Source organism: Poecilia mexicana, unplaced genomic scaffold (genome assembly GCF_051168715.1).
Source record: "Poecilia mexicana isolate PSO_F unplaced genomic scaffold, ASM5116871v1 scaffold_15, whole genome shotgun sequence".
Taxonomy (NCBI): domain Eukaryota; kingdom Metazoa; phylum Chordata; class Actinopteri; order Cyprinodontiformes; family Poeciliidae; genus Poecilia; species Poecilia mexicana.
The window spans coordinates 8,000,629-8,018,725 of record NW_028263384.1 but is presented as its reverse complement, the minus strand read 5'-3'; the positions used below and the strand labels follow the sequence as shown (position 1 = coordinate 8,018,725).

Sequence of the window (18,097 nt, the reverse complement as noted above, 5' to 3'; positions counted from 1 at the left end):
TTATTGAAAAATCAGACACATAGAAAGCTACATTATGTAACTTTTTACAAAAATATGTTGTTGTTTTTTTAAATATTAAAGGTTTTATGTCTCGACAGTGTAATACAAGACAGATAATCTGAAAAAAAAAAAAATCAAGTCAAACAACCAAGGTTGACCTTGCAGAAGAACAATGACCTTGAACATACAATCAGAGCTTCAAGGCAGAGTTTTAGATCAAAACTCAATGACCCAGTCAAGTCCAAAATTTAATCCAATTGAGAATCAGTGTGAAAACAGAGTCCAGATGTGTTATTTTGAAAACATTTTGAAAATGTATTATTTTCTTACAATATTTTCTTGGTGTGTCACAGGTCTGCAGCTTTTATCCAATTCAATGTTACATGACATTTTGAAAAAAAGACAACTTATAACTTATAATTTTTTGATAAATATCTATTATATGTGGGTCTTTTAAGGAACCACGGCCTTATTTTAGTTTACTATTTTTTTTATAAAAAGACATCAAACTTTAGTAAAAAGAAAGAAAGAAAGAAAAAGAGAAGAAATAAACAGAATGGAAGCATTTTCTATGTTTGTGAAAATTATGTAAACAAAAAAGCAAAGTTTTCAACTTAATGAATAGAAAAATAGATCTAAAAACCACCAATTATAATTTCATTCACTGGATTTGTGGTTTCAACCTGTGAAAATGTTGAAGTTTGAGGAGCGTAAAAACTTTTGTAATTAAAAATGACAAAATCAGCATCACAGAGGACACATTTAATGGTTCCCCTAGCAGGTCGGGTTTGACTGGGCACAAGCTACTTGGCAGAGAAAATTGGCAAAAATGTTCAGTCTCTAGATGTTTAAAATCAAGAGAGACTTGCAGCTTATACTGCAGGAAAATGTTTTTCTATAAAGTATGGAATCAGATGGGTTGAACACATGCCACTTTTCCTGTTTTGATTTGATTTGATAAAATAAAATTGTTTCAGATTTATACGTGACAAAATGTGGGGGGAAACTCAAAGGGTATGAATACTTTTGCAAGGCATTCTGCCTTGCATATAAAAACTACAGTTTCACCGACTACATGCATTTCAGTGCAGTTGAAAGAGTCTCAGCCCTCTGTAAAATATCAGACGTCTTGAAACAAAAAAAAAAAAATACAAACGAGTGTCTCGCTCTCGGAGGGAAAAACTCAGGGGCTAAATGTTGATGGAAATGTTTAATTTCCTTCCCTCCCAACAGATGCCAAAACGGGCCGCCAAGATTTCTTGATTTGCATCTTTAGTTGCTTTGTTGATCTTTACACCACATATTTGCATTCGGAAACAGCCCGAGTAATTTGACTGGGGACTCCCAGTCTGCCTTTGATGAGAAATCTACGCTTCAGACATTGCCATACTTTTCTTTTCAAAGTAGTTAAAATGTGAGAAGGAAAAAGTGTCTAAACTATCTTTTGCAGGATAGTTTTAGCACATTTTATTGATAGCAACTGAGGAAAAAAAATACAATACTGTCCTTGTTTTGGTTTAGCATCAGAATTGGAGTTAGCATTCACATTTAGCTGACTGTTAATGCTGCAGTTTTTGTAGGAGTGTGTATAACACAGCTGTAAGCTTCTTGAATCCTTTCAGAGCAGAAATGTTCACTCCACTAAGAAGGGTGAAACTTTAAATTAAAAATCAATTATCTGAATAAAATGAGAGGCTACTTGGCAGATAGGATGTACAGAAAAAGAAGCATTTGTCTAAATGGCCGAATTTAGCCTGTCCCTTAATGACCTTCAGAGATTGAAAGGGGAAACGGATTAAAAATGCAATAGAAGTGTGAACACACGTTTTCATAATAAAACCTCTTGTCAGACGTTATCAAACCGACCAATGGAGGAAAGGGAAGCCTGTTTTGTGTGACGTCACTTCTGAAATTCAGATATAATTTCAGAAGCTCAGTTGGTGCTACACCTCTGCACCAACTGAACAATGAAGCTAAAGTCAACATTCAAGAAAATTTTAACTATAAAAAGGTCAAGCTATGACTCAGACAACCTTTATTTCTAAACGCGCTTTGCTTTGTCATTATTTTAATGCATACTTTTAATTCTATTTTTATTCTCATTTAAATTATATGCTACGGTATTTAGCACAAAAGTAAAACAATAATAGCAGTTCAGATTTCCTTCAAAGAGCGAAAAATAAAGGTTTTTAGTCACAGGCTACGTAACATTCAGAATCACTTTCATTCATAAATCCCAACTCATAAACACATGATCTTAAAACTCCTTCCTCTCCGTCCTAAACGAGAGCCAGATGACACAGCAGCAAAGGGCCGAACATCGTTAGCAGCTCGACGTTCAGCCGCAGTCAGATCCCAGCATGACCCCACAGGGGTCACCAGCAACCACTGTGTGCACGTCTGTGTGCAGTAGGTGGGAGAATTTGTAGGACCGGGGACCCCTGAGACCTCTGTCCAGCCGGAGACGCTCAGCTGGCAGGTGCGTTTGTGCCTTAGCGTACAGTTGATCTGCTTTGCACATTGCTAATGGAACCCCTTGGCCTCAGCAGTTTCTGCTTTCCTTTGCATTTTCCACGGAGTGTTTCTGCTCCGCATCTGTGTGTGAACGCGTGTTAGTCCAGCAGCTGGAGTTCCACTCAGCCCGGCCTCTCTCTCTTTATGCAGTCCTGCTGCAAATAATGAACTGTGTCTCTGCACAGTGGGAACCATTTTAACTCCAGAGCAACGCAACGCGCAACAGGAGCTATCGCCACTTAACGGGATTTTTTTTTTGCACCCAGTTTACATGTCGAGGCCGCCGATTTACGAAAACTAACGGCGAAGCCTTCCAAACGGCGTAGCTCCGAGCGCTTGAAAAGGCAGCCAAAATCACGTGAAAGCCCCGATGTAAAATGTTTATCTGCCAATAAAGGAGCGCGCCGCAGGAAGATGGCTCGCTTCTCTGCTTCTGCTCCTCGCCGTTTCTTTTTTCCTTCTTCTTCTTTTTCCTGAGGGGGAGATTTGGCACCTCACTGTACAGCTCGGCAACAAAATTACCTCAGCCTAAACCTGTCAACAGACCATTACAGCCCATGCTGACTATTACAGGCTGGGGAGAAAAAGGCCACAGCCGCTGTAGCGAAAAGGTGTTGGCAGATATAGGCCGGAGGAATGCGGCAGCGCGGATGTTCGCTGGCCGTGTGGAGGAGAGTCTCACTTCTCCAAACACAGTTGGGTCTGTAAACCCTTATCAGCACGCTTAATGAAGCGTGCTGATCTGAGATATCAATACGGGTTGGTTGGGATTTAAAAAGAAAAAAAAAAAAAAAAAACTAGAGAGAGAGAAAACATTACAATAATCCAGGCTTGAAAAGTGTACAATGCGAGAATCAAAAGTTTTGTTTATTGCCTAACTTTCAGCGGAGTGATTAATCTCTCCAGAGATGTGTTTTTTTTTCTATTACTCCCTCCATTCCAGAGGAATGAGTTAGTCTGCAATAACAACGACTCGTTTCTAGACACCTCCATACTCCTTATCTTTGCCACGTCTGGGTAATTTTGACCTCTCCCTGACTTATTTCATCAGAAATTTATTTTAACTGTCATGCTTACTGTAAGTTAGTGGGACGTGATCTAGTGCAACATGAGTTAAGTGAGCGATAAAATCAGGAGGATCTTGCCTTAACACTAAATACTATTAAAGGAAGTTCAATTATTAAGGCCATACATCTTGTGAACACACAAACAGGCCCGTTTGGGAGTCAGTGGTACCAGCTGTAGCATCTTAAAACTCTCATTTCTTCTCAACTCCCTACAGTTTTCATAAAAGCCCATATTTTCAAAAGCAAAATATGTTTGCAGATAAAAACTGGCGACTAAAAATTTTCTTAAAATGCGGCGGCTTTAGAAAGTATCCTTATCCCTTGAACTTCTACACATTATGTCTCGCTACAACCACAATCTATCTATTATAGATCTAGCTGACTTTCTCTAGCAAACCGTGTATGGTGGCCCAGAAGGGTCAATCAAATTCCTAACCCACAACACATCTGTTGTGATGTGACTTGCTGTTCCGTTGCGGCCTTTACATTTTGTTGACCCTTCTGGGCCGCCGTAGCTGTGAAACCTTCATGGGACAGATGTATTTATATCCATAAACTATACACAAGAGGACAATTTTTACTAAGTAATTTACTTCAGAGGGCAACCTGGTTGCATTGCACCTTATTTAGGAGTATTAAATGAAGTAAACTAAATATAGGTACACATCACACTTTTCAGACTTTTCTTTGTAAAAAAATAAAAATAAAAAAAAAAGACCAAAGAATGCATCATTTACTTACACTTGACAGTTTGAACATCTTTCAGGATTTTGGGGGTATCTGATTGCACAGGGACGCAATCAAATATGTCCCTGTGTAGGGGTGTCAGTGTAAAAGATGTTCAGTACGAATGCATGGTACCCCTGTCAGATTAAAGTAAATAAATAAATGATGTAATATTTGCCTTCCACTTCATTTTTAAAAGTCCATAAAAAAATACTAGAATGTCCAGGGCCGGATTTAGAAGAATAAGGAAGAATAAGAGCTGGAGTCAATTTGGGTGTCCTGCCTCAGAAAAAAAATTAAATAAAAAAATATTTTACTCAAAGTACAGATCGTAACAGGTAGACCTACAGATTTGCAGGTATGAATTGATGGCTGGTTGGTTTAAAACATCTGGCAGATGGTTTACTGTTGGTACCACAAAGATGATGCTTCTCAAATATTTGAGTGCAGTTCAAATTAATAGAAATGCAAGAAAAATTAAAAAATAAATAAATAAAAAAACCACACCACATGTAAAATGAGCCAATGACTTTGAGTAATGTTTGTAAAACAATACAGAATAAACAGTTCTTTGGGGGGGATGGTGGGGGCACCTCAAAACTCGTGGCCCTGGGCAACTGCTCTGTAAGCCCTTTATAAAGTCTGGCTCAGAGGTCGTCCCTAATAAAAAAGTCTTCCTTCTCTAAACAGGCTCAGTTCTCCACTCACAGGCCTTCGCTTAGTCGCTTCTGTGGAAATTTAGACCCCTCCCCCTGCTCTCTAGCCCCGTGAGGAAGGCAGTCATACCTGGGGGCCCATGAATGAAGCCCTCAGGTAAAGCGCTGTTGAAACAAATCTAAAGCTGCCTAATGACACGCACCGTGAAACTCTTCACAGGTCATTTACGCTGCTGACAGGCTGCTGCCATAGTTGTGCAAAAACCTCCTGCGCTCAACCTGTTTGTGTGTGTGTGTCTGCACATGTGTGTGTGTAGGTGTGTAGGTGTGTGTGTGTGTGTGCGTGCGTGCGTGTGTGTGTGCGTGCGTGTGTGTCAGAGGCAGAAATGGGGCAGATAGACACACTGATAAGGGAGCCAAAGTTAGAGAGCAAGGAAGAGTGAAAAAAAAAACTCATGCTGATATATTTGTGATATGTGTGTGTGTGTGTGTGTGTGTGTGTTAGTTGTATTCTGGGAAGGTAATCTTGTTGCTCTGTAAAGCTGTGGTTAGTCCTTCAGCGTGGTCTCTCTGCATGGGAAAGCTATTAGAGGAGTTGTCTCTACTGGCTGGTCAGTGCTTTAAACATGCTTTAGTTTTGCTTTGATTTCCTTTAGTGAAACAGCAGATGTCTCTGGAAACTTCCGCGTCATATTGATCTCCAAAATGTTCACATAATCCAACACAGTAGTTTGTGACTGTCTCTGTACTCGGCTCTGCAAAAGGAATCTCATGCTGGGGATGGATACACATAAACTTCTGATTAAATACATTGAAGCATGGTATTTAATTATAACAAAATGTACACAAATGTGTCAAGAAGGAATAATTTTGGAATAATTAGCACTGCTCTTCAAACAGTGCTAATTAACAAATAGCCATTAACTCCTTCTCAGCTATATTTTTAAGCTAACATGCGTTAGCTTTAGCCAAGGATCTTATACATTACGCGTTTAGACAGTCACTCCTAAAAATTAAACCTTTAGTCTATGTTTTTCCAAGTCTACTGTTTACTATTTCTCAATAACATTAAGTAGTGAGGAGGTCAGAATTTTGTGCCTTTGATGAAACAAGATTCCAACAAACACAATTTCAAATTTTGGAATATTTTTAAGTCAATATTTTCACAATGGACGTCGAGGAAAAGAATATTTTTGTTTGCCGAGCAGTGCTGATTTCCAAATAACCATCAGCTCCTTCTTACTCAGCCATATTTTTAAACCACATTTCCGTATATTTATTGTACTCGCTGAAAAGACCGCTTCCATCGTTCGCATTTAAGAAAATATTCCACGTTGTTTTCTTTGCATATCAGATGACACAACACTAATCTGCCCATCACACGCTCCCATTTATCCCGAAATTGCTCCCAGACCTCTCTCCGAGGGCCCCCGTTCCCGACGCCGTTTAATGTCTCTGCATATAAAGTTCAAGCTTGCAAACTCTGCTCTGCTGGAAAACGAAAACATCCACACAAGAATAGACAGTTTAAACAGGTGCTATGGTAACATAATTGTAACTGCGGCAATTACTGCCGAATGCCCAACTAACAGTCATAAATCATTCTTTTTCCGACAAAGGGGAACGTTGTGGCGCTCTGCTCCTATCCGGTAATCAGAAATTGCTCCGTGTAACGTGTGACGGCAGGGCACTGAAACGAGCCTTTCTTCTGCTCGCCGCCTGATATTTCGCTCCGAGTGCAGCGACATCACAGGGATCCTTCAGCGACCGTGATATTGTACCTGCTCAACACCTGTTAGCTTTAGCCAGGGGTTTCATCAAATAGTTGAAATAAATACACTAGTCATCATCATAACCATAATCATAGTCATAAAAAGGAAAAAAAAAAAAACAGGGGGCCTTTATACTGTTGCCAAATTGCCCTGCCATGTGATTTACAATCAGACTGAGGTTGGAGAGGGGGAAACCGATAGGGGCAGAGGAGGAATAAATAATCAAACACACACACCTGCGGACCACCCGTCTCTCTCTCTCTCCCTCTGACACACACCTGGGAGCTCTAACAGGCGTGTAACGGGGTGGGAATGGCTCTGAGGGAGGAACACTGACAAATTATCCCGGGATCACAAAGACCAACTTTGTCCTCCCTTCCTTGGAACACAGCAGCGCAGCAGGTGAGTGTAATGATAAGACAAATTATCCCTCATATTAAAATAATCCCTCCTGTCCAATAACAATAATATTCTCCACGCTGAGGCGGCGCCTGATGTCCACAATAAGTTTCGAACAGCAACCTGTTGAAAACAGATTTGAGTGTTTTGTGAAATAAGGCCATGATGACTACTTGACCTGTCAGCAGCTCCGCAATACGCAGAGGTTGGGATGAAGGGAGCCAACAAGCGCCATGAGGGAGCGCTTCTGTAATGACTCCAGATCCTGAGCAGCTGGTGTGATCCGGGCAGGAGAGTCACCGACGCAGCCTGAAAATGTGGACAACATCAAAACAGCTGAAACTACACCTGGGAAAGACTAGCTTTTACTCACCAAATTACGTCCTCGACTTTTCAGTCGGAAGGAAAATAGTATGATACAAATGTGAGATGTCTCTCATGTCTGCCAAGGGTCTAGGCTTGTTTTTAAGCTTTTAACATGGTTTTGATAAATTCTGACTAAAATGAATGTTATTTGGGGGGTGTTTCTTAGGTGCGCTCTCACCAATCCTGTTTAGTCTGCTTTAATCAAACTTTAATTTGTTTGTCTAGAAAGTCTGGTTCATTTGGGGGAGGTGTGAATCCAACTCTGATGCAGACCAAAAACTCAAATTCTAGTCTGCCTAAAAACCCTGGTCTCTGTTCGGTTCAAGTGAACCAAATTGAACGGATGTAAATGCCAAGTGTACCACAGAGCGCTCCAAAAGCAGGAAGTGGGCTACAGAGCAGGGAATTCTGGGTAAATGCAGCCAAAACAAACACGGCAGTCTAGTGCTAGAGGGATTCATGGCTGGTGGTCTTTTACCAAATACAAGAGAAATCCTACAACTGTTAAAGTCAGACAATATTTTGTGTTGCATTGTGTGAAGAACGAAATTGCGCTCAGTGTCTTCTTCAGAGGTCATCATGTTTCCTTCAGTGGTTCTTAAGTGTTTTTCAAATAGTTTGATTTGTTTGACAGTGCAGTATGAAAGCAAACTGCAGCAGCTGAAAATGTAACAAATGTTGCAATCTTGATCCCCAATCAAAACAAGTCTACAGGAGCATTAGGTGTGAAAACACCCTGACTTTGCCAAACAACACAACTCAAAATATGGAGGGAATCAATGTGATGTCTACTGAGAACAGATGAGGTGATGTTCCAATTTAAAATGGGATTTTTATGTTATTCTGTTAGCCTAGCCAAGCCTAGCAACAGAGTTGGGAAATTAGTTTTACTATTGTCAAACGCCTAGCAGGGATCATAATTATTTTTCCACTCCCAAACTGAAATACTAATGAGAACCTGATAATATTACAATATTTATCAGTACAAACAGGCAGCAGCAATTCCATCACCTCATTATCAAAAATTATTAATAAAATTAGCTGCCAAAAATTACATTTTAAGTTGTTGCAGCTAACTGTATTTACATCGAACAGTTTTAAGGTTCAGTTAATTATCTCCACTTGTAATATTTAATCAAGATTACTCAGCCTGTGATTCTCAAGAGAAAAACTGAAAATAATTAACTGATATGTGCATCTTTATACTTAACTCTGTAAACAGCTTCTTCCTTCTAAAATGTATGTAAGTTTTTAACATTTTTGTGTAAAATTTGAAACAATACCGTTTGGCTTTTAAAAAAGGCAGATAAAACAAAAAACATTTTGCATTCTCATAAACCCATTGGTTATGTAGGCTTTGTCGTATTTCCTGGAGCTACAGTAAAAACAACTTGGGCTAAAATGAGGAATGTTGAGCCTCTCGTTAAGATACACTTATTTGGTTTAACAGATAGAAAAAATATAAATCTTTTAACACATTACCATCAAATTATTACTTGCCTCTGTCACCGTTTTTCTTTTCACTATTAAAAACTTCTCCAGCTGTACCCCTCCGTCAGCTGTCGTCCGGTGTTTGGGTAGTCTTCTTCTTCTACTGGGTTTAACAAGCTGACAAATTTGAGCACTGCTGCCACCCAGTGACTGGAGGATTGTTCATCGGTCAACCGGGAAAAGACAAAGTCCTCCTGCGTCTTGTCCAAGGACACCAATGGAGACAAAGAAGGGGTTCAAACCAGCAACCCACCAGTCACAATACAAATTAATTATCAACTCCTGAATCAGCACTTTATACTGATATATTTAAAATTTAGAAATAAACATGAATGAACCTGTGCTGTGTGACTTTAAACTCAGAAGCTAATAAAAGTTTCATGCTAAAACTTTGTGTCTTGTGTATTTTGCTTTTATTCCAAATGTTTCATCTTAAAGCAGGGGTCCCCAAGATGCGGCCCGCGGGCAGGATCAGGCCCGCCTCCTCATTTGGTCTGGCCCCCTGAACAATACCAGAGAGCATTCAGTGTTTTTTTCATATATATGTGGATTTTTCTCCAACCACCAGGGGGCTCTTGAGCAGATATGAAACTTAGTTTCCCTCAATGGAATATATACTAGTCAGTACCAGTCACCGTTTCGCTCACGGTTTTTTTCCATTTGCATTCTGGGTAAAAATCTATCGAATATGTCGTCGGCAGTAATCCAACCCCCCCACCAACAAAAGTTTTCTAAGGTTTCTTTCTCGAAAAAAAACTAAGACCGGCCCCCGAACAGAAAAGGGAACAGTTATGTGGCCCTCGCACAAAAAAGTTTGGGGACCCCTGTCTTAAAGGATATTTTAATCACTTTAAACGTGTGACTTAACACATGACCATGAATTTAAAATGTGGAATATAGGGAAATTACTGCCTGAAACTGAAATTAAGTGCACAAAATGTCAGAGCACAGTGCCTTGCAAAAGTAAGGAATTGAACTACATGCACAAATATCAATATATTTCACCGAGACTGTATGTGATGAATAGAAAAAAAAAGCCCAACAATAAATAACTCAGAATCTGTTTATTGTTTGCTGTTGATTGTGAAAAAAACTTTCAAGTGAGTGCAGTGTTTTAAAAAAATCTGATTCAGCTGTCTGTACACATTTTGCACAATAATTGGTTAAGATCAGTGTAAAAAAAAAAAGAGGGAAAAAAGTGTCACGTCAAGATTTATTCAAAAATGTTCTTATGGCATTCAGTCTCATCAGCATAAACTTACTTCAAGGTTCAAAATAGACCAGACATTTGCTGCAGCTTTTCTGCAAGCATCTGCTACAGTAATGTTCAAAACTCTGATTCTGCTAAAGTCAGAATCAACTTATAAAAAATTGACCAGAACAGTTTCAGTCACTCAGACAATAGAAAACATCCACAAATTTTTAACTATACAGCATAAACCAAGTGAAGAATATCATTATCTTAACACTGCATTTTTTAATTAAACTATTCTTCAAGTCACTGTCAAATCATTTTGTATGTGCAGGAACTATTTTAGGTGAAAGAAAGTAAGGCCACTGCTGGTTTGAAATGATAAACTGATTATCGGCAATAAACTGATTGCTCGCAGGCAGTTTATCACAAGACGTTTTTGTCCGTCAGGATGGAGCTCCTCTAAGGTTTTGAACTATTTTGCATTCTCAGCCGCCTCCGGGCCAAAGCTTCCTGCTTCTTCCTCTCGATCTCCTCTGCAGAGCACTTCCCTGCAGTCTTGCTGGTGACAAAAACTGGAACAACCGAAGAACAGAAGGACACATTCAGGTGAAAAAAAAGAAAGACCAAGACATATGTAATGAAAATTGGCATGACTGATTTGTGATCTCACAGTGCTTTGCTAAAGTATTTTACCTTATTTTCATGTAACGACTACAAGGATTAATGTGCGTCATTGAGGTTTTCTGAGACAATCCAACACAAAGTTCAGAATAATTGTAACGCGGAAGGAAAATAATGGCTTCTAGAAAAACAAAAAAATCTAAAAAGCGTGACTTGCATCAAGGGTTTGTATACTTTTCCCATGGTGAAATTCAAGCACTTTTCAAACATTTTCAGTTTTAGTTTTAAAGTTTTCCAGCACCACACTTTGGAGATTAAAAAACAAGTTAGAATTAACCCAATTATTTTATGAGACATTAAATTTGTTATATTTTAGTTTACCTTGTCTCTGCTGTAGAAAGTTGACTGCTATCACAAGATATTACTAATAACAGTAATACATGATACATAATAGTGAATAGAAACTGTCTTCTTTAATTAATTTGTGCAGTTCTCATTATATTGTACCATCTTACCTTTGTTGTTTGTGATGGCTGAGTCAGACACATTCCTCTTGAATGCTGCATGCTGGGTCATGGAGTTCTGGACGACTCTGGTCGTCGCTGGATGAGGCTTCATAGCCATGTTGCCATGGGAGAAATCTCCACCCGGACCAACTTGGCTACCTGGGAAGCTTTGAGAAATCCCTGATTTGTTGTTGCCGCCTTTCAGAGGAATGTTCCATCCTTGGTAGTTTCCGGTTTCACAGGAAGTCAAGAGCAGCGAGTAGGAACGAACGAAAGAACCCGATGATCGTCTGTTCGCACCAACACCAGAACTCCCAGAGGATTCGGCGTTGACATCACAATCTCTCATGTTCTGCCGTCTGTCTACAGGCCCTTTCGATTTTTGTCCCTCACAGATTTTTGGAGCCGCTTCATCTGGCTGGCTGTTGGAAACCCTCTCCACGCTGTCGCACACCTGGTAGAGGAGGGCGTCGTCATCGCCGTTGTCCCATAAACTGTCCGAAACGTCTTTAACCAAAGAGGATTGCTGAAAAATCTTCACTCCATTAGTCACTTTTTCGCATTGTGGATTGGAGTCCGTCTTTATGGTAGCAGGTTGCTGCTCTGTGCTCTTCGATTTGGGTTGTACAGCAGTAGAACCAGACTTTGCAGCTTCCTTATCCAGCATAGTCTGAAAGTGAGGATTGGATTCCAACTTAAAAGTGCTACGAGTTCTAGTTTTTGGTTTTGGACACAGGTCCTGCAGCAAACCGAAACTCGTTTTACAAGGCTTCTCCGGCTTCTTATTCATAGTTGACTGAAGAGCAGAAGCTAACTCTGTAGTGTTTGTGTGAGACTTTGGTAAGGTCTTAGGAGGATTGCTTGGATCTTGCGTCAGTGCCAGGATCAAGGAGTCATTGAGTAGGTCGTCATTGTCCCAGTCATCCTCAAAGTCAACCAAGTTATTTGTAGAGTGCTTTTCTGCTGGTTTGGGTTCTGACTGTCTCTGGTCAACGAAGGCAAGAGTCTCTGCTAGGTCCTGTCTGTCTTGCGAAGAGACCGAGCCTTCGCTCAACCTGCCGCTGATTCCCTGCGTGGATGAGTCAAATAGAGCCCGAAGCTCTGCCTCTGCCTGTTCCGACAAAGATGGACACCTTGGTTCTTTGACGACGTTTTCAGAGACGTCCGCAGTGTCACGAAGTCTACCGGTGATGGTGTTCTGTTGGGCAGAAGTCTCCTCATCTTGCTGCATGTTTTTATCAAACTGCTTGGCAAGTTTCATGAGATCCTCCACACTGCTCTGTCTGTTTGGGATGAAACAATTATCAAGAGGTAAGAAGAATTAGCTTCTACAGGTGAAAATAGTGTGTGAGACTTTGAGACTTGAGAGTGCTATTGTGATTTCACACCTGGAAGACCTTTTCCGGATTCGTTGCTTCGGAACGTCAGGGGTGCATGGGATCGCGCCATCGTCGATCCAGTGCAGCAATGAGGATTCGGTCACTTTGCGTTTTATATTCTTTAAAAGATGCAAATTGAAGAAAAACAAAACATCTCAGAAGTTTTTAAGATTGAAGATGAATGCAGTGAGGATAAAACGACTGACCTTCGGAACAATACGGTTCACAATATCAGAGATTTTCACAGCTCTGGTGTTCTTGTATCCTTGACCTAAAGGGACAAGAGAAAGGTAGAAGCAATGCGGTCATATCTGATTAACATAAACAGTGCACCTCCATCCCAATAGCGTTGGGCATTTATCATGTCGTTTAACATTTATTGTGAAAAAGTTCTTAGAAGAATTTTGATCTATTATTTCAAAAATGTTAAATTAATGATGTTGAAAAAGCAAAACAGACCATATTGTCAGAAATGTTATTTTTTTAACTAGTTTTCTCAATTGTTTGTTCCATTTAAACATAAAGAAATATCAGTAAATCCAAAAATGTAACTTAATGCAGTTACTGGGTGGAGTTTATTGATTTAAATCACACTTCTTCAAGTCAGTCCCTCCAGCAAGTTACGATGTTGTGCTTGCAGCTATTAAGGCAAGAGCAATATTTGAGTTTGAGGCATTATTAATACAGTGCCACATAGTCACAGTCATAGAGTCACCTAAAAAAAGAAGTAATAAATTGTTTTTTATGGTCATTTTTAACATTAACACAATAGTACCAAAATAAAGTCACTTCTCTCCCCCCCAAATTTCTAACAAAATTGCTATTACTACACTTGACAATATATCCTGACAATATATTTCACACATGATCAGAGCATCCAGTCAAACAGCATGGATTCGTTACCAGTGTGAGTTGGGGATGTGCCATCCCAGAAAATGTCCTGTGAAGCCTCAACATCTCCTGGAGACTCTGTCACGTTAGAGCCAAGGAATCGGCTGCTGCTGCTGCCTCGGAGCCGAGGACTCTGCAAATCTGTGCGAACAGGAGTCAAGTGTTAGTCACAGGCTGTCCTGAAACATAAACATTGGAATCAGAATAAAAACAATTTGACAAAAAAAAAGCATCATTACAGCTTATTTATATATAGGAGAATGTACAGATAAAGCGACTATTACTGAGGCTATTTTTGTGGAAGTATTGAGGATTAAACTTAGGACGTTTCCGAAACTTCAACATGTCTGATTTAACCTGAACAAACCAGAACTACTTTCCTCATCCTCACCGTTACATCCAGGAGAAGTTGCTGTGGCTGGCACCTGCTGTCCGCCTCTCCTGGCCTGTCTTTTGCCGCGGTCAACTTCAGAGATCTTCCTCCACAGCTCGGAGAACTCAGGGCTGCCAGCAGCAGCTTCTGCCCCCGGCTCCGACATGGCTCACGGTAACAGCAACAGTTCCAGTTACCATTATTCTGTTAACTGTTTCAAAGGAATACTGGAGGGCCGAAAACAGCGCGACTCGCGACCTGCTGGGTGTAGAAAAATCTCTGTTTTGGGTCTTTGCATTCAATCGAAGTGAGCCGCCATGTTGTTATCCTGTGACGTCGGTAACCTACGGATGCCGAATAGGTTTTGAGTCTGAGCTGGGATAAACGTCGAGCTCATTTGACGCGTGAAGTGAAAGGGTAATGTTTTTTTTATGTTTTTTTATTCATTATGCTTGTTAATTATTTATTTAAAAAAGCAGTGAGTATTGCATAGAAGCCCTTTTCCGCCATGAAAGAAAAAAAAGCTCAACAGGAAGTCATAATTACAACTTTCAAAGTAATAAATTTGACTTTAAACGTCCTAATTATAAGATACAAAGTCATAATTCAAACTTATAAGTCATAATTATGATTGAATTGTGATTCAATCATAATTATGAGATCCAGGAGCAAGACTCCTTTGAGAAACAGTATCCATCTCATAATTATAATTTTGAAAGTCAAAGTTATGACTGTGTCTCATAAAAGTCAAAATTATTACTTTGAAATTCAAAATTATGACTTTTATTCTCATAAACATAACTTTAAAACTCGTAGTTATGACTTCCTGTTAAGCTTTTATTTTTTATTTCATGGCGGAAATGGCCTTCATAGATTTAAGCTATGATCATAAGAAAATGTCTAAGTAATCGGTTTTCTTACCGTATTGTAAAACTATTTAACTTCAAGTACCGAAAACACACTATAGATTACATCGTGTCAGCTTTTATCAAATAACAGGAAAAAGTGCATAAAATTAAGTACGTCCTTTGAAAACCCTCGAAATGCATAGTGGCTTTTTAAAGTCCACACAATTCTATTGAAAGTAAAATTGCGCTGTTGCCATTGCCTAAAGTGTGCCTAATCCTTAGTTGAATCACCTTTCCATATTCTTTCGGCATCTCATTTTCTTTATGGTACATTACACACTTGAAAAATATCTAATACTTGATGTAGATCCATGCTTTCTCTTATTATCAATGTCTGTCTTTATTGTACCAAAGTATATAAAAATAGTGTCTATTTTTGTTCCCATCTCCTGACTCATACCTTTTATACAAAAATGTGAGATTATTTTTAGTATTTAAACTTCTCTGGAGATGGTGGTTTTAGTTAAAAATGCAAATGAGATTAAAAGAAAATTCTGAATAAAGTATGTTTTGAAAATAACCTTTGAGCAGGTAATAAATATTCTTTTCTTTTACTATTGTGCAAATGTAATATTCTGAATATTGTTGTTCAGATGTAATATTCTAATGTTCAGTGTGTTTTCATCAGCTACAGGCAGATAATCATCATGATGAATGGCTAAAAAAACAAACGATAAAGCCTATGAAACATTGATCTGCTTGCAATTAATCTACATAATATTATGCCACTACTGAAATAAACAAACATCAATAATTTGCTAATTTATTGAATGGGACTATATATTTTAGGGTTGTTACACGTATACTAAACTCCTGACTGAGTATGTCTCAGTTTTAAAGTCATGGTTGTTTATGATGCGCTTCAATGAAGACAAACAAATAACTGTTTTCCACTTGAACTTTCTTGACCCTGAATGCACCTTAAGCGTTCAGCCGTTAGGGATGTCCCTTCTCTGTTTAAAGCAGTCGGGGAACAATCCACATTAATCTTCTCTTGGATCTTACAGATAATATTTACCAAGTTAGGTCTTGGATTTTATTCAAAGAAGTACTTATTTTTATCTTTTATTTACTTTTTGTTGGCATAAAAATAGTTCAGTTGAGCATGATAGCGCCAAATGAAAAATGACTTTTGTGCTGACAAGGTCTCAACAGAGCGGTTGCTAATAAGCTGTTGTTGCAACATGTCTGTGTTCTTACAGATGGCATCATCTTCTTCTTATCTCTGAAAACTGAGTTTTGCAGTGAAGCTAACTGTGTTGTTTATTTAATGATGTCATGACAATTCACCTTTATGATTTCAGTGAAATAATACCCAAAATATTTTGTTCATAAGGAAGTGAAAAGCTCTTTTTCTGGTGGTTCTGTGACAGAACTAGCATTCTAGATTTATACTAATTGGTATTTATTGGTTTCATGTAATGTTTTTTTCATTATGCAAATAATTTAAGCAGTTTAAAATGTAAAAGATTCTTGTAAAGTACTGCACGTTTTCACCATGATTTTTATTTAGCTTTTTCTCAAATTTGCAAATTTCACAATTTTTTAAATAAATAATAATAATAATAATTGTTATTATTATTATTATTATTATTATTATTATTATTATTATTATTATTATTAAAACTAATAAAATGAATAATTTCAGTTCAACATCTGACTTTCTGCAGAGTAATTTCCTGAAAAAATCACTAGATGGTGCTTGCAGCCCTTTTTGATATTCTCCATACTGTACATGTTTCTGTGTCTGTGCATGAGAGGATACAGTAAGGAACACTCAATGAAAACTGGATGCAGATTTTGTAAATAAATAAATAAATAAATTTCCATTGAAATTCTGCGCTGCAGTGAAACTATTTTGGAATAGGCGACACTGGCCCACGTGCGCACTCAAGCTGCGGCAAATTACTGGCCTTGATTATACTTGATTCTGCTTTGATTGTTTTCATTTGGAAGCAGTTTATCAGTACGAAGAAACCGAGACACCAATCAACCGTGCCGCTTTGATAGAACGCCAGCAACTGTTACGAACAGATGACCTGGTGTTCGAGCCTCGACTTCCACAGTTAGAGCATAATTCTTATTTTATCAAAACAGCAGCGGATACTTAGGACCATGTGTTGATAAAATTCACAAGAGCTGAAAGGAAAGGAAAAGTATGTCATTGTTGAGGTATGTCCCAGTTGCACTACAAAGGGTGGGCTGGGGGGTCCCATGGCCCTTCCTAAATAGGTTATAGATCCCTGGCCCGCAGTCTTAAATGTTTTTTTTTAACCACACATATAAGAAATGAAGTTTAATTTACTCTTTTGTTTTAATATTATTATGCATTGTTTTTGTGCTGTTAGCACAGACCAGCCCTTTCAAAATTTCAAATTTAGGAGAATTCAAGAGAGAAAATCATGAACAGTAAACATTTTTGAATCTATAACAAGCATGTTGGAATATATACTGGATCTGATTATTGCTTTGAAACCGCTTGAAAACATGCAACCACCAAATAAAAAAAAGATAAAATCACCTTCCTCCTCTTTTTGGGAAAAAATGTGATTTTTAATTTTATTATCAAATCATACACAAATAAAACTCTTTAAACCACACCCCTCCCTCTTTGGCCCCCAATTGGATGCAGTTTTCTACTGGTGATCTGAAAGGGTTTTTACTACCAAAAAAATCCAAAGTATTTACAGTCATGTAGAGTTGATTAGCTAAGTAAATAGGGGACTAGAAATAATGTGATTCTAATATTCTTATACTTACTCAATTAAAAGGCAAATTAAACACTGAACATGTACAGTAAATCACCAATGAATTATAGAAATGTATTTTTAACCAGCACACATGTAAGTTATAAATGCCATGACTAAAATCAACTTCCTTCTGTAAAACACTCAGCTGCCAAACATCTAGCACATTTTAGATCTGCTGTTTTATTTATTACTTTTATGGAATTTGTTCTGTTTCTTCTTTTCCCATTTTGGATTTACAAAAAAAAACATAAATATCTTAGCACTGCTGCCATCATATAAGTTAAACTCAGATTCAGTGTTAGATCTGTAAATCAAATTTTTACAAAGTACCTGAGATAAATAAGACAAAAAAAGTTGTGTATGCTCTCATTTAGGATTTATAAGTAAAATATGCCATGTAGATATGAAATAGAAATCCATGGGAGTTCTAAAATGTTAAAGTTTAATTCATCAGTGTTTGATATGTCAGACATATCAAACACT

At 38.4% G+C, this 18,097-nt stretch overlaps 1 protein-coding gene and 1 long non-coding RNA gene across 2 annotated transcripts in view; both read right to left on the bottom strand.

The window, feature by feature from the left end:
• The window catches only part of LOC148155286 (uncharacterized), a 31,124-nt gene extending 23,633 nt beyond the window's left edge, over positions 1-7,491 (bottom strand). The window contains exon 1 of the long non-coding RNA XR_015765397.1: positions 7,313-7,491. This is a non-coding gene — a long non-coding RNA (uncharacterized LOC148155286). The remainder of the gene's footprint in view (positions 1-7,312) is intronic.
• Positions 7,492-10,040: 2,549 nt separating this feature from the next.
• On the bottom strand, positions 10,041-14,480 carry LOC106927146 (ETAA1 activator of ATR kinase). The gene is made up of 6 exons (XM_015002499.2): positions 13,975-14,480; positions 13,596-13,724; positions 12,899-12,963; positions 12,702-12,811; positions 11,323-12,596; positions 10,041-10,758 (listed from the first exon to the last, which is right to left on the bottom strand). Exons 1-6 carry the CDS (start codon positions 14,120-14,122, stop codon positions 10,646-10,648), a joined length of 1,839 nt encoding a protein of 612 aa, XP_014857985.2. The 5' UTR covers positions 14,123-14,480; the 3' UTR covers positions 10,041-10,645.
• Positions 14,481-18,097: the final 3,617 nt, after the last annotated feature.

Bases quoted from the DNA above. Each gene is read 5' to 3' on its own strand.
- LOC106927146 (XM_015002499.2), bottom strand. From the start codon at position 14,122: ATGTCGGAGCCGGGGGCAGAAGCTGCTGCTGGCAGCCCTGAGTTCTCC. The intron at 12,812-12,898 runs GTCAGTCGTTTT...CATCTTTTAAAG, and splicing joins TGAACCGTATTGTTCCGAAG to AATATAAAACGCAAAGTGAC. The intron at 10,759-11,322 runs GTAAGATGGTAC...CGGTTGTTCCAG, and splicing joins AGCCATCACAAACAACAAAG to TTTTTGTCACCAGCAAGACT.